A 25,435-nucleotide genomic window follows, 5' to 3' on the forward strand; every position below is an offset into this window, starting at 1 on the left:
TATAATATTGAACCTCAAAGTAAAAATGAAAATAATAAATTGATATTTATAACCAGTTAATCACAATGTGTCAACTACTATAAGTATGACAATTCCTTCTACATATACAATTATTAAATCTCTTTTTCAATTATAATTTTGAATTTAAGGAAAAAAAAATTAATAATTATATAATTAATATGCATCTAAGAAAAAATATGTATTAGTACAATTAATTATTTAAATAAGAATCTTATAGAGTTTAATTGTTTCAAAATAACATTTTATATTTAATTAAGAAATTATTTACAAAAATATTAATTTATCTTATTAAAAGATTATTGAATTAGGTTAAAATTAAAACCAAATAAATTAATCTGAATCGTCTAAAAATAAGCTCAATGCATTAATGAATAGTTTATTTTTTTTAATAGAAGAGACCATCAAAAATATATTTTAGTACTTCATAATTTTAGGATTAAATTAGATTAAATATTTTAGTAAGTTGTATTGTTATCAAATAGTAATTATTTTACTTGCGTCATTTTTTAAAAATTTTAGGGAAATTCCACGTGGTAACCCTGAGGTTTTGGGTTTTCCACGTGGTAACCAAAACTTTTAAAAAAATCCACGTGGTAATCTCGAGGTTTACAAATTGTTTCACCATAGCCTTTTTGCACATAAAACGTTAGCAAACGTTAATGCTTATTTATGCGATATTTTGAATGCCATCAGTTTCAACCTTTTTCTCTAAAACAAAAACCCTAATTATACCATTTTTGAATTTGGGGGAAAAATATAATTTGAATGAAAGATGGTAGAGTTAGGGTTTATGTTTTGTGGAAAAAGGTCGAAATTCATTACATTTGAAATGGTGAGTCGTATAAGGCGAGCAACAGCCTTAAAGATTCGAAATTTACGTAAGCTAACATTTTATGTGCAAAAAAGTCACGGTGGAACAATTTCGCAAACCTCAGATTTATTGCACAGATTTTTTTAAAAAATTTTAGTTATCACATAAAAAGCCTAAAATTTCAACTTTACCACGTAAAATATCCTAAACTTTTATTTATATATCTTCATATTAATCTCTTATTATCCTTTTAAAGGGAGTAGTAAAAGTACTTTTAGGAAATATTTGGCATGAGAAAATGGGGTTGAGACTTAAATTAAACTCATGATTCACGTATAAGTCTCAACTATCACGTATAAGTCTCACGATTCCCGTTCACAATTTGCAAACCTTACATTCCCTCCAATCTTCATTCATCTTTCTCTACTTTCCACCTCCATTAAAAATCTTCGGCTTGTAAAAGAAAGCCTAATTTACCTATTTCGATTTTTTCCAATAAATTGTTGAAGAGCTTTTACATTTTAGGGTTATGAAACGTGGGTACCAAGGTTCACCATCGGATCATCCTCAATCTCGATTCAAACCTAATCCTGAAGGTAAATTACTTTTCAACTTGTGAATTAAACTCTCTTTTTCTTTGTTTTGCAACATCATGATTTTGCTATTACGAATTAGGGCTATGCATCCTGTTTCATTGATTGTAATTTTTAAGTTTCTGATTGATTTTGTTTGTCTTTCGTGTTTTACCCAATTTGTCTGATTATAGAGTTGGAAAATGTATAAAAAGCTATGGGAATTAGAATTTACTATTTTTCAATAGAAGAATTTTCCTTTATTGGGGATTTTGGTTGTTTGAGCTACGTAATTTTGACGGGTATTGCTTTTGGAATATGTATCATGTGTCATTGATTGAAATTTGCTGTTTTTTTGTTATTGGGATATATTTTTTCTTCCTGTTTTTAAGATTGGTTCAGTGTAAGACCTTCCAATCAACCAAATTGATAAAGGAACATTGGCATGAAGAAAAATTGTCAAAGAAATATAAATGACAAATAAGTAAAAAAGATGACACTAATCGACAAAGAGGTTAAGAAAAGTAAGACAGGCCACAGATAGGTTATAGTGACATCATAGGAAAATTAGGCGAAGACATTGTAGGAGACACTTAAGCTACAAAATTAGCCGAATTGTGCTTTTTGCTGAAGATCACATATTTTTTAGGAAAGTGAACACTGTTGAGGGGACACAAATTTTGATAAGTCGGTTGAAATGAGTACTAATACACCAATGACCAACTTACTTGACGTAAGCCTCATGATGATTTATAGCAAATACACAAACGTCTTTGAGGGCTTCAAATTTCGTGAAGCCAATCGAAATTTGCTTTCCTTACGGATAGTTAGCGGTCTGTTTCCTGAAATTTGTGGTTGTCATATTCATTAATATGTTATAGGTCGCCTCAAGGTGTATGTTCAGGACCTAAGCGTTGGTACTTCTTTTTATCATCCCCGCAAAGTACGCACACTTAATGGGCATCCAACCCACTTGTATTCTAAAAAGTGTCTTTTTAAAAATCTAACATCGCTCAAGGTCGTCTCTGCACCAAGTTTGCGTCCTCCGGATTCACAAACTTGCACAAAATCAGCCCCTTCACTTGGAGACAGATTGCTCGACTCTTTCTAACACTTACGATCACCAAAATACACCCAAGAAACCAATTCTTGGTTCTCAGGCCAACCTGTGGGTTCCCTTTTTTCGGCTTCACTCACCTTCAGGATGTTCCCACGCCCTCACCTTGGAGTTTCACTCCCGAAGATTGAAGGTTACACAATAGTTGTTCCACAACCTATTGCTCAGGGGCGTTCCACGCTCGCTTTGTTCCGGTTGATTGAATAATGAACACACAAACACACAAGGATGAAAAGAAGAGAATCTCAGTTATGCACTTTTTAATTGAATGAAATCTGATTAATCGCTAATGAGTTATTGAATTCTAATCTATCATTGTCCATTACACGAGGCCTATGCATCTATATATAGATTTCTAAGGCTAACGGCTAGTTTACATACGTGACTAGCACAAGCTTTATAAAAACAGAAAACAGAAACTAGGCTAAGTACTGGAAGGCTTGTTCGAGTTGTTCTTCTGACAGGGGCACCTTGGACAACACGTTATGAGTTCTGTGATGATCACTAGGAGGGTCCTAGGTCCATGATGGCTAGGCCCAGGTGCAAAGATGTCAATTCCAGGTTGACTTGTCTCGGAGCACGTGTGTTCAGATCTCAGGCACAGGTGCAAAGTGGCCTTGTCGCAAACAGGCTGTTGGTCAGTACTTTGGCTGCTTGAGTATGTTTCGTGATCTCTGGGCTTCTCGTGTATCCCTTGGGCTTGGACATCTTGATCATGATGTGTCTTGTTGTTCTTATCATGCTCAAGACTTGGGTGCTTAGTAATATGCTTCTGAACAGGAACAGTAGGAACAGCTTGTCCGCTGGGAACAGCTTGTAGTTCCTCTGGGCTTGGACCATGTTCTGAGGGGTACGAATATGGTTCAGTCTCCAGGTGTGTTTAGTAAGTGAGCATATTGTTATTTGTTACTTATCTAATCTAGCTTTTTAAACTTTGTGTACCTCAAGAATATTTGATGTTTTCCACCTTCTGAAAATACTTGTTCTTCATTTATAAGAAATTTTGGTTAGTTTTAATTTTTAGTATCACCTCAGGAAATTGTTACACCTATTTGTCATTGACATCATTTTTTTTACGCATTTATCTTGTGTGTATTTTTTGTTACCTATTTGTCGCTTGTCTTGTCACTTACCAAGAGTAAGATTGCGTACAACCGAAGTTCACGAACGCCACCCTTGGTGGGAGCCATCTAATTGCATTGGGGTTATGAAATGTTATTGTTGTTGTATCTGTCACTTGGTCACAGTTTTTTTTCCATTTGCCCCCATGTCTGTTGTTTACCAATGTTGTTGTTTTATGATATATTTTTACCAATTTAGTGCACTGTGCATTGGATATGAATAACATATATTGATCTCTAATTTGATTGCAAGACACATGAATGTCGATCTGCTTGATGCTACAAGCTTTAGTGTTTTCATTACTTATACTCCATTCAGTCGTTAACTTGGGTTTTTCTCAATGTAAATGTTAAGAAGGATGCCTTAACTTATAGAAGAATTTCCCCTTTTTTTGAGGAAGTGGTGGTGTGATTGGTGGTTTAATTCATTGAAATGCATTTTGATAATGGTGATTTAGGAGATGGACATTTTTTGGAGGATGAGAGTACAAAAATTTTTGCTCGAAAAGTAGCTGATCATTACAGCGCAAGAACTAACCAGACACTGGAAGAACGAGAAGCTAGCCCAATTATTCATTTGAAGAAACTTAATAACTGGGTATTTTATTAGACCTGAAAATTAGACTATCTGTAGTTTATTCTTTTGAATACAATTTTGAACATTTGTTATTATTTTGCAGATAAAAAGTGTTTTAATTCAGTTGTATGCACACCGTGGGGATGTTGTTCTTGATCTTGCATGTGGAAAGGTGAATTTGAATATATTTGGTTAGTGCTTATTGTTTAATGAAGTGATTATTCAAAAATTTTCTAAATTTTTTACCACCATACCACGTGTTAGGGTGGGGATCTCATTAAATGGGACAAGGCAAAGATTGGATATTATGTTGGCATTGACATCGCTGAAGGCTCGGTATGGCTCAAATTTTGGTTTTTAACTTGTTTAGTGGTGGAGGCTGTTGGTATTGTAGTATAACTAAATGAACACCTTTTGCAGATAGAAGACTGTCGTACACGGTATAATGGTGATGCAGATCAGCATCAGCGACGTAAGAAGTTTACATTCCCAGCACGCCTCCTGTGCGGAGATTGTTATGAGGTAGATACAGCACCAATTTTCTGACTGTGAAGATTATATTTATTGAAGTATCAGATAGTATAGATATGTTAGCACATAACTTTCATTCAGCTGCTTAGCATCTGGTGACAACTGGATTTCTGATGGACTGAAAACTTTAATTTAACACAATTTTTTTTTTTTGCTTTGTGCTGATAATTCCAGGTTCGTTTGGACAGAGAATTGGCGCAGGATGGTCCCTTTGACCTTTGTAGTTGCCAGGTAAGTCTTTCGCTACTTGGATCAAGCTCAGTTTGATTAGGGGTGAACATTCTAATAGTTAATTGTATATTTCTATGTTTGAGAAAGAGTATGGTGTTAAGCTTTCACGTGTCGTGGATCATGAACTTTCTCATGGATCATGAGTATTGTTGAAGTTTTTTTAGAAAATAGTTTTTGCATGGATAAATGATCACTTTTTGATTGCAACTCTTTGACTTATGCAGTTTGCCTTGCATTATTCATGGTCTACTGAGGCCCGTGCACGGAGAGCTTTGGCGAATATTTCAGCTTTACTTCGACCAGGAGGCATCTTAATTGGAACAATGCCTGATGCTAATGTTATTGTTAAGAAGTTCAGAGAAGGTTTCTTTTACTTCATGAATTCTTCTTTGTGTTTGTGTAATTGATCAATGGCTAGAACCTTAGCTGTTCTTTTTTCTTCCAAATTTCGCATTTAGTTCACACACTTAACTTGGTCCTCAAACTTTCAAATATCGAACAGTGGAGTGCTTCATATTTAATGGTACCCTGGACCTTGTATCTTGAATCATTCTGAATTTCTTTATGCTCTGTAACCTCTTTTCACTGCCGAAAAGCTCAAAAGCTAGAGTTATTCATGCTTCGATTGATCATTATGCTTTACAAGGACTAGGTGATAAAACTACTGTGTGACTAATTTGTGAAAGTAGTTACATGCTGATGGATGGTGTATTCTTTTTTGTTTTCCCTTGCCTTTTGGGTTACATTAAGACAGAAATGCGATCAAATATTATAGGAAACTCAAATATAGAGCATTAACTTTTCCTTGCAGAGAAGGAGCCTTCTTCACAAGCCTAGAAAATATCTTTGTGAAGTAACAAACAATATCATGTGAAATGATCGGAAATTTAAAGGATAGTACTGCACAATACACTGATGCTGTTTGGATAATGAGACGGATAGGGCATAGAAGATTGAGGGGGAAAGGGAGGGGCAAGGTGGAGCTCCATTTCCATCCAAATCTCTTCAATTTTGAAGGCATGATGTTTTTCTAAAGAGGGAGTATTGTTCCTTCTCCCACTGCTTTATCCAAATAAGGGAACTTGTTCTCCCCTTTTTAGTTCTTCCCTCTCTCCCTAGTTCCTCTAATCCAAATACAGTGTAAAGGTTTAAGGAACTAGGGCCCTCGGACTCGTATTACATTAGCTGGATTAGTCTATGTCGAAAAGCGTTTCATATGATAAGTTAAATCTTCCCAAATTATCATCTTCAGTACGGACCCTAATTTTTATTGAATTTCTTGCAGCGGAAGGTTTAGAATTTGGAAACAGTGTGTACTGGATTCGTTTTGATGAGGATCATGCAGATAAGGTACCTTTTCTTCTTCTCCAAAATCTCTTCTATTATATCTTCATTCATTCATGATTTTCGTTCCTTTTTGGTTGCTTGAAATTGCCTCTCTCAATGACTATTTACTGTTGTTTTCAGAAATTCAAAACTTCGTGTCCTTTTGGCATCCGATATACTTTTCACTTAGAGGTATTGATTTAGTAGAGTTTTTTCTATTGATTTACTTTGTCTGTAAACTTTTACAATCTGTGAAAAATGACTCTTATGATTGCATTAGCATCATTGTCTTTTCTTTATTACTAGAAAGACGCTTAAAAATTGGCATCATTACAGCTTAATTCAATAAAATGAGAGACTGTACATCAGTATCAGAGTTCAAGATAACATCTGTTAACCCAATATTTTTGATGGGTTGACTAAGCCTTTTCTTTAGATGCTTAACGTGCAGTTAAGTGATTATAGCTACTGGGTATAGAAACATGAAAGATGCTAAAATGGTTCAGCTGATGTGATGGAGTCCTGTGAGACGTGAAAAACTCTAGTCTCTAGCATTGGACTGAATTCAAATGCTTTTCATAGCTGCAGCAAAGAGCATCAAATGTATATTGTACCTGAGTTCTGACCTTGTACTAACTGTAAGAGCATGAGTCATCTCAGAATGAAATGGCTTAACACTATTTCTTCCATCTTACAATAGAAAATAATTGAATTAAAGGGGTACAAAATTTAAAAATGTGACACTTTTCTTAGACGATGGTCTGACGACTGGCATTAAGACCCTCCATGTTAAGAGATAACTATTCTTTTCGAGTCTCGATGGCCAATATTCGATTGCTGCTGTAATGCCTGTTTTTCTAGTATTGGATATTGGATTCCTGTATTTGATAATGAGGGTGGTCATTGGTCATTTTTTTTCTTCTCAAATCATACTATTATAGTCTTGTTATCATTATTGCTTTGTAAGTGTGAAGTTTAAAAATCTTTCTATTGGTTCACGTCTTGTTGATCCATCTTGGTCATGTATACTAATCTTGCTGAAATAACTGCATTCTTTGTAGGACGCTGTTGATTGTCCGGAATGGATTGTCCCTTTCCATGTTTTCAAATCCCTGGCAGAAGAGGTATGATTTGCATTATTCCGTTCTTCGATCAGCATAGGAATTGTGTTTTCTTATAGGCATTTGCTGAGATTTCCATCTGTATGTTGTTAGTTAATGCTTGTCCAATAGGCTAACCTCATCAATGATAAAAACAAAGGTGTAAGGAATGCGATGGTAATTGTGAAAAAAAGATGCATACGCGTATGTAAGGTAATAAACATGGGAACGGAAGGCAGATGATATGGTTTTTCTCTCATTTTGATGATGGTGATTAACTTGTCAAAACCTTTGTTATTGCTTAACTGTCAACGTGTAACCTTGATGAAGACCATTTGTTGAAATATAAATTATCCTAATTTGTGCTTCAGTATTCATTTGAGTTTCATACGTTAATGGGTTACTGTTTTATTTTGTGCTTGATTTCTGAAATGCCAATTATAATTTGAAACACTTCATCTCGTGAACCTGCATTCAAAGAAGGTTGATTTTTTATGTTTTAATCTTTCTTTTGTACTCTTCTTTTTCATTCTTTTTAGTCTTGGCAAATTTCGTATTAATTTCTCTACTCCCACATGTAAGTACTATGTAGTATTATCTGTAGCCAACCGAGATCCTTTTTTTTCTCCCTTTTTTTTCTTTTTAGATCATTATTTTTTTTACTCATACAGGACTGTAAATTTCTTTTGCCAAAGTTAGTTATTTTATTGTTGGGACAAAGTGTAACGTGTGATTTGAGTGGCATGGAGGTTTGTTGCCGAAGTTTTATAAAAAGGGATATGTTTTAAATAAAGTATATTTTGAAGTTTTAATAGAAAAGTGTGACTGGAGTGTGGATTCTGCAATCAGAAATCGAAATTGCTTAAAACTGATATAATTTCAACCACTTTGAGAATTGTGTGGCTAAATATCTTTCGTATCTCCCTAGAAACAAATTTTGAAGTGCATTTAGGCAATAGTTTTTGTTCTGAAGCTTGGCCAAAAAACTCTTGGTCGAAAAAAACTTCTGTTTGTAACGAGTAATGGGCTTGTTCTGTTTCATTTAAACTTGGCCACAGTAGAAGATTGTCGAGAGGCTGTAGTTAATAGACCCATGGCCTGCTCTTTCACTATCTATGGTGATTGATGGGGGGAAAGTACCGAGATACCTAGATCTATACTGCAGATCTTTTAATGTTTTGATACTTTCTTTTCACTAGACTTTTTAAAATGTGGCAATATCGTTACACTGAACATGAAACAAAGAAGAATTGATTTTGTTTATGGTAATGATCTATTTTTTGCAGTATGACTTTGAACTTGTGTTTGCAAAAAACAACCATCAATTTGTTGAAGAGTACTTGAAAAAGCCAGAATTTGTTGAGCTCATGAAGAGGCTGGGTGCCTTGGGTGATAACCAAGATAAGAGTGAGTTCTCTTTTCTTTGCTCAACTTTTATTACCCTTTAATGCACTACCCTCGATTCGAACAATTTTTAAGGTTGTATATGAATATTTCCATCAAGAAAATTAAGGGATTTTTATTGTATGTGGAACTTCTTTCCCGTGTCCCTCTCCATTATGCATTATTATGGTACTTCTGCAGTTACGATTCTTGGTTTTCTGTTCACTTCATATAATTTATTGCACTTGCTGTCTGATTTCAGGTACATTGACACCCGATGAATGGGAAGTAGCTTACTTATATTTGGCCTTTGTGCTGAGAAAGGTAAGCATATTGTATCATTTAGCCTTCCTATCTAACAAATCTTTGCTCAACTTTAGACAAAATACGGTTTCGGTCATGGTTGTGGTAACAATTGCAAAATGGCTTTTGCTGTCAACGCGGATGGTTTCATGTTTATCCCGGTCACGTTAAGCTTCATAACATGTACAATAGTCAATACAGTCGAGATACTGTAGTATAGCTGTGTTTGTGATACTTTGCACTATGCTATGGCCTACTGTATGTGTCTTAATTCTTTAAGTCCAATACTTTTTCATGGAAGTCGAGATACAATATCCATGCTTCAATACATGAATTCGACGCTAAAACAACGAAGTCTCCAGGATTCCCCAAATATTTACTATATCGGTCTCCCTTTTTGCTTCTTCTGCAAACCCATTAATAAAATCAATTAATTAAAGAAAGATGAAGTATCGATTCATTTTTGGCTTTTCTCCCGATGTGTAACATTGTATAATGTCTGTATATGAATCAATCTGAGATTATTTTTCTGCTTAATTTTAGCGAGGCCAACCTGACCAAACGCAAAAACGAAGTGCGAGAAGGGATGTGAAGACAATACAAAAGGAGGACATCATGTACATTACTAGTTGATTTCAGCTGCAAAACAACAATCTAGCTTGCTCGCTTTGTAGTGTTAGGTTACACATCGGCCCTCTCCATTTTTGTTGTATAACTGAAAGCTTCTCCGTTAGGTATCGGAGACGAAGTGTTAAATATTTTGTAACAATTTCATATATCACTAGCAAAAATAGTGAGTTTTTACTTGAATTTATAAGGAGATAATAAATTAATTCCCTAAGTGGCTTGCAAATAGGTGGTAGGCTAGAGATAATGCAACTCCTTTGTTGTATGTTCATTTGCCAGAAGAACAACTGCGTTTTAGTGTTATATTTTTCATTGACAAAGCTGATAAATACAATTGCCTTATACCAGTATTTTGACTGTTAAATGGATTTTGAGCAATGAAAGTGTTAATTTTAATATTACAAAATGACACTATTAAACCATTAACATTGTGATTGTGTATTTTGAGTATGAAAATGAATGTTTTCATCAGTTTTGTTGGCTATTTAGCTCATTTAAAATTATCTCGAATGTTTTTAAATGTGAAATTGTGATGCCTTCCAAAATAGGCAATAGGGTACAAACTCAAACTTGCCCCCTCGTGGTTCACAATTTTTAACTACTCGACGCGTCCACTTTTTTTTTACGAAATAGTCTATCCATTCTTTTTTGTTTTTTTCGTTTACTTTTTTACGCAGTTTTTAAAGTAAATTTTGAATTTTATATCTCTAAATACGCATTATAAAAAATTATAAAAATTTATAGTAAAAAAGTATTTGTTAAGACGAATCTGATAAGATCTCACGTGAATATATTTTATCGTCTACATATCTCTTAAAAATCTTAATAAAAATAGCATATTCTAAATAAAAGAAAACGTTAAAACAGAATATCAATTTTACCCACTTTTATTTGTTTGTTCGCTAATTATCTATCAAACAAATTTAATGGGACAAAAATGGTAGACTTCAGAAAAATAATTAAAAAAATTAGTGTTCCTAATTAATTAATGTTGGAATTTGGAAAGGAAAGTGATATTTAATTAACCAGACTTATCCTCTTCCCTCAAAAATTCCCAGAATCTCAATCCCCTTCAATATCCATTTAACTTCACTGCATTAAAATTCAAAACCCCAATTTATGAACTATAAATAGCCCCATACCCGAATACCTAATTACCCATTGAAATTTACCATGGGAGGCGGTACAGCGATGAGAGCAGCCACCAAATACGGCGGAATAGGAGTTTTATCAAGCGGTTTTCGTACTGAAACTCCGGTCAATTTGTCGGCTCGAAAGGTTGTTAAACCGGTTTCATCCGGTTTAGTTTCTTTATCTTCGATCGGCCGTGGTTCAACCACGGGTAATGTCAGCGTTGATCAAGCGGTTCGAAAGCCTTCATGGGAATCTGCAGGAAATGAGGATGGATTTGTTATCGATAAACCGAGATTGGTTTTTGGAACGTTTCCAACTATTGAGGAAACTAAGGAGGCTACTTCTGAAGTTACAGATGCTCTTGATCAGTAATTCTCTTTTCCCCTTTTTTCCTTGTTTTTAAATATCAATCAATTGTAATAGAAAAATTTTACATCTAGGATCCAACTTTCTTGAAATGTCAGTTCTGGTAGCACTTTTGTAAAATATTTTTTACATGTTTTTACATGGTAACATCCGGTGCCTTATCTAACTATCGTAATATTTTCCGTTAAATTCTTGTCAATTTCTGTTTAATTTACCATTTTGGTGTTTCTACCTTTTGATTTATTATTTAAGGAAATATTTCTAAACTATAAGTTCATGTGGGAGCTCAAATATATCCCCTCTATTTCAATTTTACCAATTTTACCGCAAAGGTAATTGGTAACAAAAATTAGGAAAAAACGGGTAAATTAGTGAAAAATACGAAAAATGTAAGTTAATGTTTAGATGATAATTATAAAATATTATATCTCTCAGCTAAAAGTAGAAATAAATCAAATTGGATAAGACTAATTAAAAAGGAAAATAAGAAATATTTAAATTATATAGTTCAAATTCAAAAATATAAAAATAGTATTAGAATACATTAAATAAAAGGTGACAATGCAAGTGAATATAGAAAGAGTGGAATCTGATACGAGACGAGATAGAGTATAAAAGTATAACATATAATATATATTGAAATTTTAAATATTTTTATAAGGTTAAGTTAATATTTAAAGTACCAAAAAAATGTTGCATATACTATTAAATAAAAGGCAATGATTTAAGCTTGTTTATGTTTTGTAATTTTGTGGAAGTGTCATACAAAGATCTAATAGAAAAGGGTTCATACTTGATCACTAGAAAATCTGATCAAAAGATTTATTTTGTATTTTTTTGGGATGTGGCCATATAAATAGAAGTAGCTATTGAAAGGATTGATGATTAGAAAATCTTTGAAAGTTTTTTATTGTAATCTTTGGAATATGGGCATGCTATGCTAATTAATACTCCTTTTGTTCCGTATTATTTGCTACAACGATAAAATTTGAGCAAACCAAGTAAATGAATAAAAGCGGGTTTAAAAATGTAATTTATGGAAAAGTAGGAGAAATATATGAATGAGAATTAAAAAAGAATGTGGGTCATGACCATAAACATAAATATAGCAAATCCAATGAGTTGAATCAAAATGAAACATTTATCAAAACTAGTGAAAGCTAGAGAGTAATAGCTGATATAAAAAATTAATGATGATTAGAAAACCTTATGAAATTAAAGGATTGTTTTTGTGGTATTTCTATGAAATGTGGGCATATGAATGTGTATTGATAGTGCCAAGTTTCAAATGGTTGGAACGAAAATGTGGGCATATGAATGCATATAGCTCCCTATTTCCCAACCATTGTTTGATTAAGGCTTATGAAATAAAGGGAGAGGGGATAAGAGAATACTCGCTTTGCCCCTTTAAAATTTCTACACTTTTCATTTAAGTTCGTTCCTTTTACTTTGCCATAATTGACCCAAAGAGTAACTCTTTTCAACCTTCATGTAGATTTAACATTGCCAATGCCTTAATCCCAGCGACATGCATTTAGTCCTTGCTGATTTGGAACCATATATTTTATGTTATGCATAATGTCGTCTTAGCTAGGTCGTTCATTTGAGAGATACACATTTGCAGGGTTTATCTATCTTCTCCAAAATCCTTTGGAATCGTGCATGAAACGAAGTATTCCGTCCCTCAGGAGTCGTCTGTGCCTAAAACTGCAATGCAAGCATTTCGGCTGCTCAAAGAAAGCCCTGCTGCTCAGGTGATTTTTACATCTCCATCTTTTCGTACAATCAGTAGAGATTGCAAAACACCCAATCCTGATATTCTCCATGTTGGATGAATCTCGATGTGCTGTGTTGGTTTTCGATTCATGTATATGTTCGATTGTCTAGAAGCGTTATTTTTTCTTTGTTTTCTGATCTTGGCAGAATGTAGTTGCTTCAATTGCTTGTGACCCTAATGTGTGGGATGCTGTGATGCTAAATCCCGATTTGGTGGATTTTCTTAAATCGGGGAAACAATGTAAGTTCCCGATATATGATTTATGTACTTTGTTGTCAATTTTACTCTCGGTTTTCCTAATCTTAAGTCCATATCCTACAGTTTCAATGTCCGAAAGTCCTAAGTGTCATGGTCTCGACTCTTGGAAAACTTCGATAGGCTCCGCTGCTGACAATGGTTCTGAAGAGCCTGATGCTCTAACAGTTTTGTTTGAAAATGTGAAAGTTGGATTAACCGACATGGTTCATTACTTGACTAATTTGGTCCAACGCTGGTTTTTGATCCCAAATGAGGATCAAAGAACCAAATACGGTGATGAAAAGTCGACCCAGAACTATATTGCCGGTGGCTCATTCATGGCCTTGGCCGTGATGGTTATTATGGTGGTGGTATTGAAGCGTTTGAAGCGTTGAAGACGTACTAACATATCTCCATAAACTCTAACTTGTCGATGCTTTGGTTTTTTTGGTTTCGAGCAATCGTACTTTTAGGTGTTGTTTTCTGAGTCTAAAGGCATCCTTGTACGGTAAAGTTGATGATGAAAAATCTGATTCTTTTTCATTAGAAAATGAATTCATCTAAAGGTCAAATCTAACTGTAATCTGAAATCGATAATTTTGATTTTTTTTTTTTTAATATTTTGTGTAAATATTTCGTTGTTGAAGCCTTAAAAGCAATATACTAATCTATTTTACTATAATTCTTTTTAATGAAACAAGTAAAATTATGTTTACGTTTTTTTTCTATAAAAAAATATTGATAAGAAAATAAGTTATCTAAAACCCTTGATTTATTGGGTTGATCTACACTGACTAAGATCGCAAATGATCTAACTTGAAAATAATCTGACCCAAAGTCGACTCAACTCAAAAATAACAAGAGCAAAAACAAAAAATAATTCGACTCGATATCCACCGTTTTGATAGGTCTTTATATAAGAAGTTTGAGAACCTATATTATGGACATATAAAAATCCCCAATAATTTATTTTGGTTTTGTTTGCATTTTTTTTAATCTAAAGACTTAAAAAAAAAAAAGTAATTGAATTAAAAAAATTACTATAATTTCTTTATTTTTGGGTATATTCTGAACTTTATGTTTGAGGTGGATATATAGGACATAATTCAAATACCTACCTGGCTAGTGGCTACCTCACAAAGTAGATAAAGCTTGGTCCATCTTCCTTGGATATTAAAGTGGTCCATTTTATGCTTTGCTATCTCTATTTAGGAAGGATTTTGGTCATGTTGTATAAAAGGGACTTGCTCATCATCTCTAAACTACAAAAACTCACCCCACATCACCTACTTACTAACCAAATCCATCTACTCTCATTACTTTGTCATAATTCCAATTTTTCTTCTACAAGAGTTACTCATAAATGCCCTTGGTATCAAATTAGTAGAAATATCCATGGTTTTTCTGTGTTACCTATGTAAACACTAAAGATTTTTAGAGCTACTCATAAATCGAATACATTGCCATTATCTCTCGAAATCCATGTTGAAGGCCCTTTTCAAGAACTTTTTTTGTTGTTACAACTTTTTTGAGCGAGTGTCACTATATCGATGATGATAAAAAAAAATTCCAAAAAAAAAGTTGATTTTTATGATTTTTTTTCTTAGTATTGAAATTGCTTAGAATAATCAAAAGTATTACAACATAAATTTTATGTTATCTAATCTAAAAGCAAACTCGGGTTTTTTCAACAAGTTTTTATATAGAAAGTAGTATATTTTTAGTATGTAAAACCGATACGGATAGTAACGTTTTTATGTAAGAACCGTGAATGATGATAAAGTAAAACTCAATCCGACATTATTGCGAAAAACAATTTTTATGTTTGCATTATTTTTGAGAATGTTGAACAATCTTAACGTTATTTTGAGAAAAATAACAAATTTTAATTAATTGAAAAGAGTAGAATTGGTATTTGGTAAGAAATGAATTGGGAAAGAATAAAAAGAAGAAAAAAACGAGGGAAACCTGCATGGGGAGTGTCTTAATAGTTGAAGACAAAGATGTCCTTAATTGCCAGCTCTTTTTGTTGTCCAGCTAATTTACATGTACAATAACGACACTAGGCCATATCCCATCAATATTAATTTTATTCATTCTTTTCCTTTTAAATATTTTATTTGATTTTATTATAATAATTTATTCTAAAATGACTTATTAAATTATGTACACTTTTTAATTATATGAAGTTGTATACTCTTTCCGTTCTCTAATGTTTTTCCCATTTAGAATATTCCATCTTAAGGAGAGAGAAATTTAAATAATATTTTTGCATATATTTAGAAAATAAAATATATTCAGGTGAGATTTCATTAGATTTGTCTTAATGTATACTTTTTCATTATGTATTTTTTATAATTTTTTAATATGTGTATTTAGAAATATTAAAGTTTAAAATTTACATTGAAAATTGTGCAAAAAGTAAATATAAAGAATAAAAAGAAATAAAAAGAGTATAATATTTGCTATTAAGTTCACTAATAAGAATATAGTAATAAAGGTCAATCATAGTATTGAGTAAATTTGACACTCGAGTTCTATCTTAGGTGGGAGCCATTTAACTAATTGAATTAGGGTTATAAAATATTGTTGTTGTTTATTTTATTATTTTTGTACATAATCATATTCATGACAATCCTAGTTGTTCCTTTAAAGAGTCATTATTTCTTAGGGTAATGTCTCAATTAACAATCTTCCGTAAACTTGATTGTCTTTGCCTTTTTTATTAGTACAAGTTGCTATTTTATACTTATGGTAGTGACTTAGTTTATTTATGGAACAATAATAAAAAAGATTTAATGTAAAATTTTTAATAGAAATCTATAATCTTAATCGTCTTATAAGTTGTTTCATACAATTAACTTAATAGCTAATAAAAAAATCAATGATATTAACTGATTAAAATAATAGGTAAAGTCAGTACGTAATAATTAGTTGTCAAACACCTTCATATATAATTAATTATAATTAATTCGAAGATACCCATAATGGTATACATATCTTTCAATTATAGATTCTAGAAGCATAGATTGGCCACATTTTTTATTATGATGAAAGACAAAAATATAATGAAAGAGTTTAGAGGGTCAAGAGCCAGAGTTTCACATGCGTCTTTTATAGCCAGTCAGCCACATTGTCTGAAAGAATCTTAGTAAGTTGTATTTTTCAAAAAACGAATTTAAATAAATAAATAAATAAATATGAATGGCATTTTTATTTTAGTTCATTCTATAAAAATTCTAATACTAATTATTTAGGACATAACTTAATAGTGTTTCTTGCTATAATTTTTTTTAGTTTTCAGCTACACATTTAAGTTATTTTAATTTCATTCGTGTATTGCTCTCACTTTTCAATAAAGCATATTCTCTCTGTACATTTCAATTAGCCTCATTTTGTATTTCAGTCTAACTCACTGATTATGTTTTATTTCTATTTTGAGATATGATTCTACTGGTTTTTATTCTCTATATATTCTCTCTTTTGTTTCTAAATGACCTGAACACTTTTTAGTCTTCTTGTAATTATTAAATGAGGCAAAATAACAGATAAAAGAGTATCTTTTATCTTTCTTCTTAAAAAAAAACATATTGTATTTGTTGCAAATCTTAGGGAACACAGGATTACTCTGCCCCTAAGATATGATCATACTTTCTTTTTAATCCGTTTCTTTTACAATTCTCTTTTATGAAAGTGTCGCATTAATTTTCTTTTATTCTTATATGTACATTTCAACTCTCATTTAATATCATACACATAGTTTAAAAATTTTTATTATTTTTAATTTTTGTGCAATAATAATTTCTTACCCATGGTGACCCCACAGAAGAAATTATGGTAAACTCCAAAAAGTGGGCCTGGAAAGAGTTATGAAGACACAAAACTCAGTCATCCTAATTCCTACTAATTAGTAATCCTAACCCCATCAACGAATTAACATGAGTACATGAGTGACCACCTTGCTGTCTTCCATTTGCCAGTCAAATTCAGCAATTTGCTTTGTGGGCTTTATTCTTTATAATCAAAGTTGTCATGTAGGCCCCACTTTTCAACTTATTTCTCCTTAATATTTGTATTTTGAGTTGCCTTCATTCTTCATCTTGCATGCTTTGTTTGTTGCTAAATATCTAATTATGGTGTTTTAAGAGGGATCCAAAGATCATCATCATTTATCCCTCTAATTTTGACTTTTAATTTACTAATTAGTCAAATAGATAAAGAAAATATAGTATTATATATCAAATAACTTTTAAGCTAAGTTAAAGACTATTTGAAATACACTAATTCTAAAAAAAGACGGTCTCACGATGAGCCATTTTTATTGGACTGGTCCAATATACACTTTTTGTCTTAAAGTGATCACTTATAACGTTAAAGTCATTACTTATAATTTAAAAATAATCGTTTTTTTATAGTTTTAGAGTGATTATTTATAACCTTAAAACGATCACTTACGATTTTAAAGTAATCAATTAAAAAAATGGGCTACTTATATGGGCTCGTCTCATGGTGAAACGGACTCGACAAATTATTTGAGATAATATTTTTTTCATTGACTTATGATCAGTTAGCATATTTTTTTTAATAATAAAATAAAATATCAACAATTATCTGACTAATTTATTTGTTCAGTTGGCTTATACAACTAAGAAAAAGTAAATACAACTAATTTTCTAACCATCAATAAACATTTGCCAAATAACTAACAGCTTTAAATGAAATTTTGTACAAGTAAAAAGATTTAAATGATGATATAATTGCAATGAAATATTGTTTAAAATGTAGAAAAAGTTTTAATGGATGTGGCGATTTTGGATCCAATTTAGCTTTTTGTGACATTTCACTTGTTAAGTTTGATTGGTATTTATTTCGTATAGAATCTATATGAAGTATTGCACTTCCAATTGACCATTATATTCCGTTGTTTATTAGAAAACTTATAAACGTATAAGCTAAATGCCAATAAAAAAAATTAACAACGCTATTTTTTTTTTATTTTGAATTAAAAGTTATTTAGTAATAAATTTTTGTAAAGTAACATTTATTAGTTAAGCTTGGTTAATCGAAGAGATTAAAGATACTAAATATGGAATACCAAAATATAGCATCAAACACTTAGTAATTAAGCTACAATTATTACTTCCATTAATAAGTCAATAAATTCCGCATATTGAATGGTTGGTTCTCATAATCAAACTAAATGGATTATTAATTTTGTTATTATATACTAAACAATGTTTGATTAACATACCACCAATGGTTTCTATTTTGTTTACCTTATAATAAACAAAATATATAAAAATTCAACCAAAAAATTGTAGCAAACCCCAAAAAAACCAAGTATATATATATATAACTAAAATAAGGTAGTATTTGCTTTTATTATATTAATATAAATTAAGAGTATTATCTATTAAGAATATAAAGTTGTAAAAAAGGGTGAAAATAAAAACAAAACAATAGTTAGAAGAAGGAGGAATCTCAAACATTCAAAATTTGATATCAAAATTTGGATCTATACAATTTTATCCAACAAACCCTATCAACACACTGATTAACACTCAATTAAGATCATAATAATCACAATTATTATCATCAAATTAAACACACAGTGGAAGAAAAGGGAAGAAATCACATGCTTGATTTGATCATCAATCAAATCTTCATCTCTCAGCTCCAAATCCTTTGTCTTTCCTTCCACTATACTTTAATTCTGCAAATTATGAATATAAAATTATATTAGAAAGCCATTGATGGGATAATTACTTGTTCCATCATCATAATCATAATTTTGTATGATCAAAATACACAAAATTCGATGATCAACATTATAATTTTTTAATTTGATTACACGTAAATCGAAAAAAATAACTATATGAGAATTAAAATCAAAATCTTGCTCGAGAAAGCGATACTTGATCCAAGTTTGCAACTTGACACAAAGACCCGATTCTCATCAACATTCATAACTTGATTAAACTAAGGTAAGTGGAAACCAACCAAAATTAAAGCACACTCAAAACAATTATTAAAAACCCAACAAAATTTTGACCTAATTTGCGTAATCAGAGCCTAGGAATCTTTAAATTCATAAAAAAATCTACACTCAAATCATATCATGGTTTATACACCCAATGTGAAATAAAAAATAGAGATTTGATTGATTAATTTAAGAACCCAGATGAAATTACAGCAAAAATCGACTAAATTACGTAATTAGAGTCTAAAATCTTCATTGTTCAAATCTCAAAATAAAACCCAAAACAATTCGTAATTTACACACCTAATTTGACATTTAGAATTGAAATTTTAACTACTTAATTTAAAAACCCAGATGAATTTCCTAAAATTGGCTAAATTGCGTAATTAAATACTCAATCAAAAAAACTTAAACCCAGATCAATCCATGTTTTAAACACCTAAATTGACATAAGAAATGGAAATTCTACTGATTAATTAAAGAACCCAGATGAAATTATCCCAAAAATCCGCTAAAAAACCATCAAAACAGACAATTCAGCAAGAAATTAAACTGAATCACAAAAAATTAGGTATAGAATTTTACCATCTTTGGGTTTACAACTAGGAGGATCCTCAAAAAGTGAGAGAGAAAGCTGTTTATGAGCCATTCCAATATCAAACAAGATGATTCCAGAATAAGGGTCAGAAACAGCAATTTCTTTAACAGGTAACCATATAAAAAGCTCTTCCTGAGTTAAACCTTCAACACCCATAAGTTCACCATAAGTAAGATTAGCTCTCACAACACTCTCAAAAAGAACCCTATTCTCGAATTTCGTCAAACATGGACCGTCAAGAAAAACTTCTAGAAACCCATTTTGTTCATTGAATTCATATGATTTTACTTCTTTCGGAAGAAGACCTGCAGGGAGACCCTTCTTTTTGAGGAGTTCATGGACAGTTATGGAGGATGAAGAGGGAGGAACAAGTGTAGAACATAGAAGGAAGATTGTAAGTATGGAGAATTGGAATGTTTTGATTTGAATTTTACCCATTTTTTAGAAAATTGTTGATGTTTTTGGGATAGATTTTGATGAAGATGAAAAGGCTTTTTGGGGTTTTGATTTGTTTTTGGTGGGGAGGATTGATGGAAAAGAGGTTGGGAAGGGAGAAAGTTTAAAGGAAATATGAGAATGAGGTGTAATTAGGGAAATTGCCAAATTGGAATTGATGGAGGTGCCTTGAGGTTGAGCTTTGTGGTACAATTATTTTGGTTATGGCATAATTTAAGGAATCTACATTATTGTAATAAACTTGTGCTATAATATTGTCTTATAATAATTATTTCTTTGTTTTCTAATGAAGTTTTCATAAAAAATATTTAGTGTAATTAAATCTTTTAAATAGTAGAAATATTATTTTACTAAATAGTAAATTTGATAGAGAAAAATAGGGACCATAAATATTAAAAAAATATTAAAAGAAATTTTCTAAAAGTATGAGGACCATAACTAATAAAAAATTATTTTTATAAAGTTAATAGGAAAAATATATAGTGGACCATAAGAAATATATAAATGTTAAAATAAAGTTAGGGACTATAAGCATTATTAAAATATTAAAATAAGGATGAACAAGGTTATTTTTTGTCCAAAATTTATAATATAAATAGAAAGATTCTTTATCAAAACAACAAATAGAACACCCAAAATGAAAAGTGGGAACTAAGACGGTAGTAGTTTTATACTCCTTTTTATCGAATTGCTCATTTTTTTTAACAGTATTTTTCAATCTTTTAATTTATGTTTTATTTTTATCAACTATTTATCAATTAGTTAAAACATAGTTAAGTGTGGTCTTATTTGATTGCTCACAATATATATTCAGATTCAAAATAATACATCACAATTGTGCAAAGTCAAATGAGAAGTATTACATTAGATAAGGAGTAGTAACTTTTTATTCACAATATGCTAGAAAATGGGTTTGCTTGGCAAATCTATTAGGTTGTTCACTGTAGTTGTTGACTAACCTGGGTAACTAGTGACTGAAAAGTTAGCTTTTATAGAAATGTTATTTAAAAAAAATTGTTGGCAATTGATTATTTATTAGAAAAAAAGTAGACCAAAAAATTTAAAGCTAATTAAAAATAGCTTTTTAAATTTAATTTAAAAGTCAACTTTTCAAGTAAATTAAAAGCTATTTATTAATTACTTTTTGATTTAATATATATATATATATATATATATATATATATATATATATATATATATATATATATATTGAGAATCCAACAATTGTTACGAAGAATGCCACTAGGCTAATTCTATAGTTGTATACCCTCGTTAAGGACAAATGACGTACAATACTAGTGCATGATACATACACCAACGAGCAACGGCCCATTGTTTGTTAGTTGGAATGGTCATAGCCTCCAAGGGTCCATATATCCTATTAGATACTAGTATGCTTTAGATTCGGTCTAATATAGAAGTTGTACAAATTTTTAAATGAGGCGGCCTTTTGGTAGATTATTTTTAATGGGCTTGACCCATATACCTATTGAGCGTTAAAATAATTACTTATAATTTTAAAGTGATTAATTATAAAAATAAACTAATAATATGGATATATTCTCATACAAAATGAGCCAAGTTGGAGTACACATAAAATAAATAGTTGTGGGTTTGTGTTTGTCTGTTTGGGTAGATTTGGCCCATGATGATTCAGTTGTCAAGTAAACCATTTAACAAGGTTTATAATCATAAATGTTTTATTTAGCCCACTAAATAGGGGTGAGTAAAAATTGACAAATTCTTTTAAAGCAATGTGTAAATTTAAAAATTATTACATTTTTCAACAATTTTGTATCTTTTAACACTTAACATATACCACGTACTCTTAAATTGAGGCTCCAAATTATTCGGAGCCCTATAGGGTCAAACATGTTGAACATACTCATAAAAAAGAGAAAACATGAATGTATAGCATAAAACTTGCTGAAAGTATTGCCACAACATGTACTTGCAGTATATCATGAGGAGGAGGAGCGATGAGTTTGTTTGATAAATGACTATTGCTATTAATTGATTTAATTTGCTGAAAGTATTGGTTTATTAGTTGAAATGTATAGACATAATTGAAAAAGTTGGATGAAACTTAGTTAAGAATAAGTTCACGATAATAAAGACCTTTCTAAATTTCTTTTCAGAAATCAAAATCCAAACGAGTAGACCTTATGAGATTAAACTTTTATTGGGTTTGAGATGGTTTCGTTACCTTTTGGGCTGGGCTTGTTGGGTTTGAGATGGTTTCATTACCTATTGGCTGGGCAGCTATAAATTAAAATTTTGGTTCATGAACACGCCTTGGGCTTTTGGCCCATTAATATTTGTGCACTTTAAGTTTTATATGAGATCGTTTTATAGTGAGATGGACCCATACAAACAACTCAAATCATTTCCATTCGTCGATCACTCCCGAGAACACATGTTCTACATAGGTTCAATCTTTCCTAGATTATGACCAGATTATTGATTTTAAAATCTATAATTAATAATGAATTGTGTCATATCATCATCATCATTATGATCATCATACCCAATGTATTCTATTCATAGAAAACTGTGGTCAGGATTTGGGGAGGGAAGAAAGACGGCAGCTCATACCCACAGAGGAGAGTGCGATCAAAGAGTCCCTCGGCTTGAGAAAGGTCTTCAAAGAGAGAGAAACCTGCAACTTACAGATAGAATAAATAGAACGTACAAATAACTAAAAATAAAGATAAAAGTAAAGAAGGAGGTAAAGAGCGATAATTAAAGGTAAGGAACAATAACAAACGATGGGTAAAAGGACGGGTTTAGTAATCTAGGACGTGGATAAAGTGCCGCCAACTGCCCCTATCCCTGGTCAGGTCATTGGAGAGGTAAAGTTCATGCATGTCACTTTTAATCTGTTCCTCCCACGTTCTCCTAGATTTTCCCCGACTTCTCTTGCCCTCCACTATGATGCATTCGATCCTTCGTCATGTGTCTTTCTCTGCACATGCCCAAACCATCTCAACCTGTTCTCCCGCATCTTTGCGAAGAAAGGTGCAACCCCTAACTTCTCCCTAAACTCTTGGCTTTTTATCCTATCCATCATAGTATTATCACACATCCATCTCAGCATACACATTTCTGTTACTTCCATCCTCTATACGAAAACCTTCTTAACGGGCCAACATTCAATCCCATACAACAATGCCGGCCTAATTGCAACGGGTAAAATATTAATCGAGTTGATTTAGGAGACATACATAAATAAATACTCGAGTCGTTCTAGACTGATATCCTAGATTCGTTATTGTATCAATCTAACATATTCCATCCTTTGCTTACATTGTATGGCCGATGTAATATCACAATAAAACCACCACTCTCATCATTTAGCAAATTTTGTATAAGGCTGATTCATCATGAGACGAACTCATAAAATCAACCTATTTCTCTGATTGATCATTTTAAGATTATATGTAATTACTTTTAAGTTTATAAGTGATCACTTCAACTTTAAACTTTAATTAGTTATTTTAAGATTGTAAGTTTCTAAATAATCATTTAGGATAAGTAATTACTTCGAAACTATAAATATACATTAGATTAGCCCAATAGAGATACTCTGACCTACTTTTTTAATAATTTGTCATCATTAAAGGTATAGAATTAGTCATCTTCATAATAAATGTTTGGAAATGGTCAATTTAATGAAGATATTTGTTTCATCGTTTTAGATATTCTTCAGGTTTTTTATCAACAAGGCATGAAAGTTTTTTAGATTTAATTTTTGGTCCGTCTTATTTTGTAAAATTAAATGTTCAATCATTATTTGGTTAGGGTAACCTAAACCCAAGACAATAGAACATTAGTGGTGCCATTGTTAACTAATTATTTGATTTTTGGTTTTGAATTGAATATGTACACATAAATTTTCATTATAAAAAATAATGTACTGATGGTTAAGTGGATGTACTGATGAAGGTTAGTCATATTCAACCCTCAAAAATAGTAATTATATAGTAGTATTTGAAAATATTGTATTTGAACAACAAACTATTTTAACTATACATTCACAATTAAGTATTGCTCGCTTTAATTGAGTAAACATAAGAGGATTACTTAAATACCCTAAAATTTTTGAGAAATTTTGATCTCCATCACCTTATTTTTTTTTGCGTAATATAAATATATATGAAAAGTTTTAGCCCACCTCATTTTAAGTTTTGACTTGACTTTTAACTAAGCTGACTTATGTTGTCCAAACATTTTTTATTATTAGTCTTTTGTTATAAAGTGTAGACATATATAACTAGCAATGTTCAAATGTTGTGTCTTACCATGTGTTTATGCACCTATGAACATGAGACAATAAGGTGGACACATTTAAATACTAGAGGCTAAATTGAGATGATTAACATGTTTGAATCCTTGATAACATTCAATAACTCACCCAAAACATGTTGACCAACTTAGCTTTAGATTTCATGTAGGATTCTTGTTTATTCTCAACAACTTAATTAGGAGAAATGCTAGATGTTTTCTTAATTAATAGTTTCACTCTCTTCATTTAATATTGTTCAAGAGAGGTCCCTATACAATGAGAAGGAAGCCGGAAGGATTATAAGCTAAAACCTAGTATACCCAAAATCTAAATGACTAGATGTTAGATTTTTCATGGAAATCGACAAGTTTAAATATATTCATGTGATGTCTCAACGTATAGAAATGTATTATGTATTTTATATATTATTATATCTATGCGTTGATAGATATTAAATCTCAAACACATACTTTGAAAACTGTGAAAAAATAAATGAGAACATCAAATAAAAACTTTGGAATCTAACATATTTTTTCATTTGTTAATAAATGTGAATGAATTTTGTGACTAAAGAAAAAGAAATGTTCCTTTACCATCTAAGGTTTTCCTAGCGACACTTACATGCGTGGCGTGTGATTGGTCGACCAAGTAGTCAGATCTAAATTCCATAGTATTACTATTTTGTTGCATTAACGATCTCAAACACATCAATTTGATGAGTTTGAGATTTGTGAAGATCATGATTCAGTACTTTTGATAAAAATTCAATTAATATAATTTGCGTAACAAATAACATCAATCAATAATCAATAATCAATAAAATATACTAAAGAAGAAACGACTTGAAACACGTGTAATGTTCTCACTAAAAATTTTTCCGCC

General features: G+C 31.3%; 3 protein-coding genes across 3 annotated transcripts; 2 read left to right on the forward strand and 1 right to left on the reverse strand.

Annotated features, from left to right (window-relative positions):
• The first annotated feature begins 1,130 nt into the window (after nucleotides 1-1,130).
• Nucleotides 1,131-10,084, forward strand: LOC130817709 (mRNA cap guanine-N7 methyltransferase 1). Its single transcript, XM_057683561.1, has 13 exons — nucleotides 1,131-1,428; nucleotides 4,101-4,240; nucleotides 4,323-4,391; nucleotides 4,484-4,555; nucleotides 4,640-4,741; nucleotides 4,925-4,981; nucleotides 5,206-5,344; nucleotides 6,267-6,331; nucleotides 6,449-6,499; nucleotides 7,369-7,431; nucleotides 8,694-8,814; nucleotides 9,053-9,114; nucleotides 9,637-10,084. The coding sequence occupies exons 1-13, from the start codon at nucleotides 1,362-1,364 to the stop codon at nucleotides 9,724-9,726; spliced, it is 1,098 nt and encodes a 365-aa protein (XP_057539544.1). The 5' UTR covers nucleotides 1,131-1,361; the 3' UTR covers nucleotides 9,727-10,084.
• A 513-nt stretch (nucleotides 10,085-10,597) lies between these two features.
• Nucleotides 10,598-14,713, forward strand: LOC130818125 (uncharacterized). The gene is made up of 4 exons (XM_057684169.1): nucleotides 10,598-11,222; nucleotides 12,845-12,974; nucleotides 13,144-13,237; nucleotides 13,319-14,713. The coding sequence occupies exons 1-4, from the start codon at nucleotides 10,894-10,896 to the stop codon at nucleotides 13,627-13,629; spliced, it is 864 nt and encodes a 287-aa protein (XP_057540152.1). The 5' UTR covers nucleotides 10,598-10,893; the 3' UTR covers nucleotides 13,630-14,713.
• A 3,872-nt stretch (nucleotides 14,714-18,585) lies between these two features.
• On the reverse strand, nucleotides 18,586-20,480 carry LOC130818145 (uncharacterized protein At5g01610). Its single transcript, XM_057684202.1, has 2 exons — nucleotides 19,800-20,480; nucleotides 18,586-18,947 (listed from the first exon to the last, which is right to left on the reverse strand). The coding sequence occupies exons 1-2, from the start codon at nucleotides 20,248-20,250 to the stop codon at nucleotides 18,898-18,900; spliced, it is 501 nt and encodes a 166-aa protein (XP_057540185.1). The 5' UTR covers nucleotides 20,251-20,480; the 3' UTR covers nucleotides 18,586-18,897.
• Between the last annotated feature and the right edge of the window lie 4,955 nt (nucleotides 20,481-25,435).

Source organism: Amaranthus tricolor, chromosome 7 (assembly GCF_026212465.1).
Source record: "Amaranthus tricolor cultivar Red isolate AtriRed21 chromosome 7, ASM2621246v1, whole genome shotgun sequence".
Lineage (NCBI taxonomy): Eukaryota > Viridiplantae > Streptophyta > Magnoliopsida > Caryophyllales > Amaranthaceae > Amaranthus > Amaranthus tricolor.

What these genes read in the sequence shown, in the direction of transcription:
- LOC130817709 (XM_057683561.1), top strand. Translation starts at nt 1,362, where the DNA reads ATGAAACGTGGGTACCAAGGTTCACCATCGGATCATCCTCAATCTCGA. An exon ending in TGTGCGGAGATTGTTATGAG is followed by an intron (nt 4,742 to 4,924) that starts GTAGATACAGCA and finishes TGATAATTCCAG; the next exon opens with GTTCGTTTGGACAGAGAATT. An exon ending in GATATACTTTTCACTTAGAG is followed by an intron (nt 6,500 to 7,368) that starts GTATTGATTTAG and finishes CATTCTTTGTAG; the next exon opens with GACGCTGTTGATTGTCCGGA.
- LOC130818125 (XM_057684169.1), top strand. Translation starts at nt 10,894, where the DNA reads ATGGGAGGCGGTACAGCGATGAGAGCAGCCACCAAATACGGCGGAATA. An exon ending in AAGAAAGCCCTGCTGCTCAG is followed by an intron (nt 12,975 to 13,143) that starts GTGATTTTTACA and finishes TGATCTTGGCAG; the next exon opens with AATGTAGTTGCTTCAATTGC. An exon ending in TCTTAAATCGGGGAAACAAT is followed by an intron (nt 13,238 to 13,318) that starts GTAAGTTCCCGA and finishes CATATCCTACAG; the next exon opens with TTTCAATGTCCGAAAGTCCT.
- LOC130818145 (XM_057684202.1), bottom strand. Translation starts at nt 20,250, where the DNA reads ATGGGTAAAATTCAAATCAAAACATTCCAATTCTCCATACTTACAATC. An exon ending in TAGTTGTAAACCCAAAGATG is followed by an intron (nt 18,948 to 19,799) that starts GTAAAATTCTAT and finishes CATAATTTGCAG; the next exon opens with AATTAAAGTATAGTGGAAGG.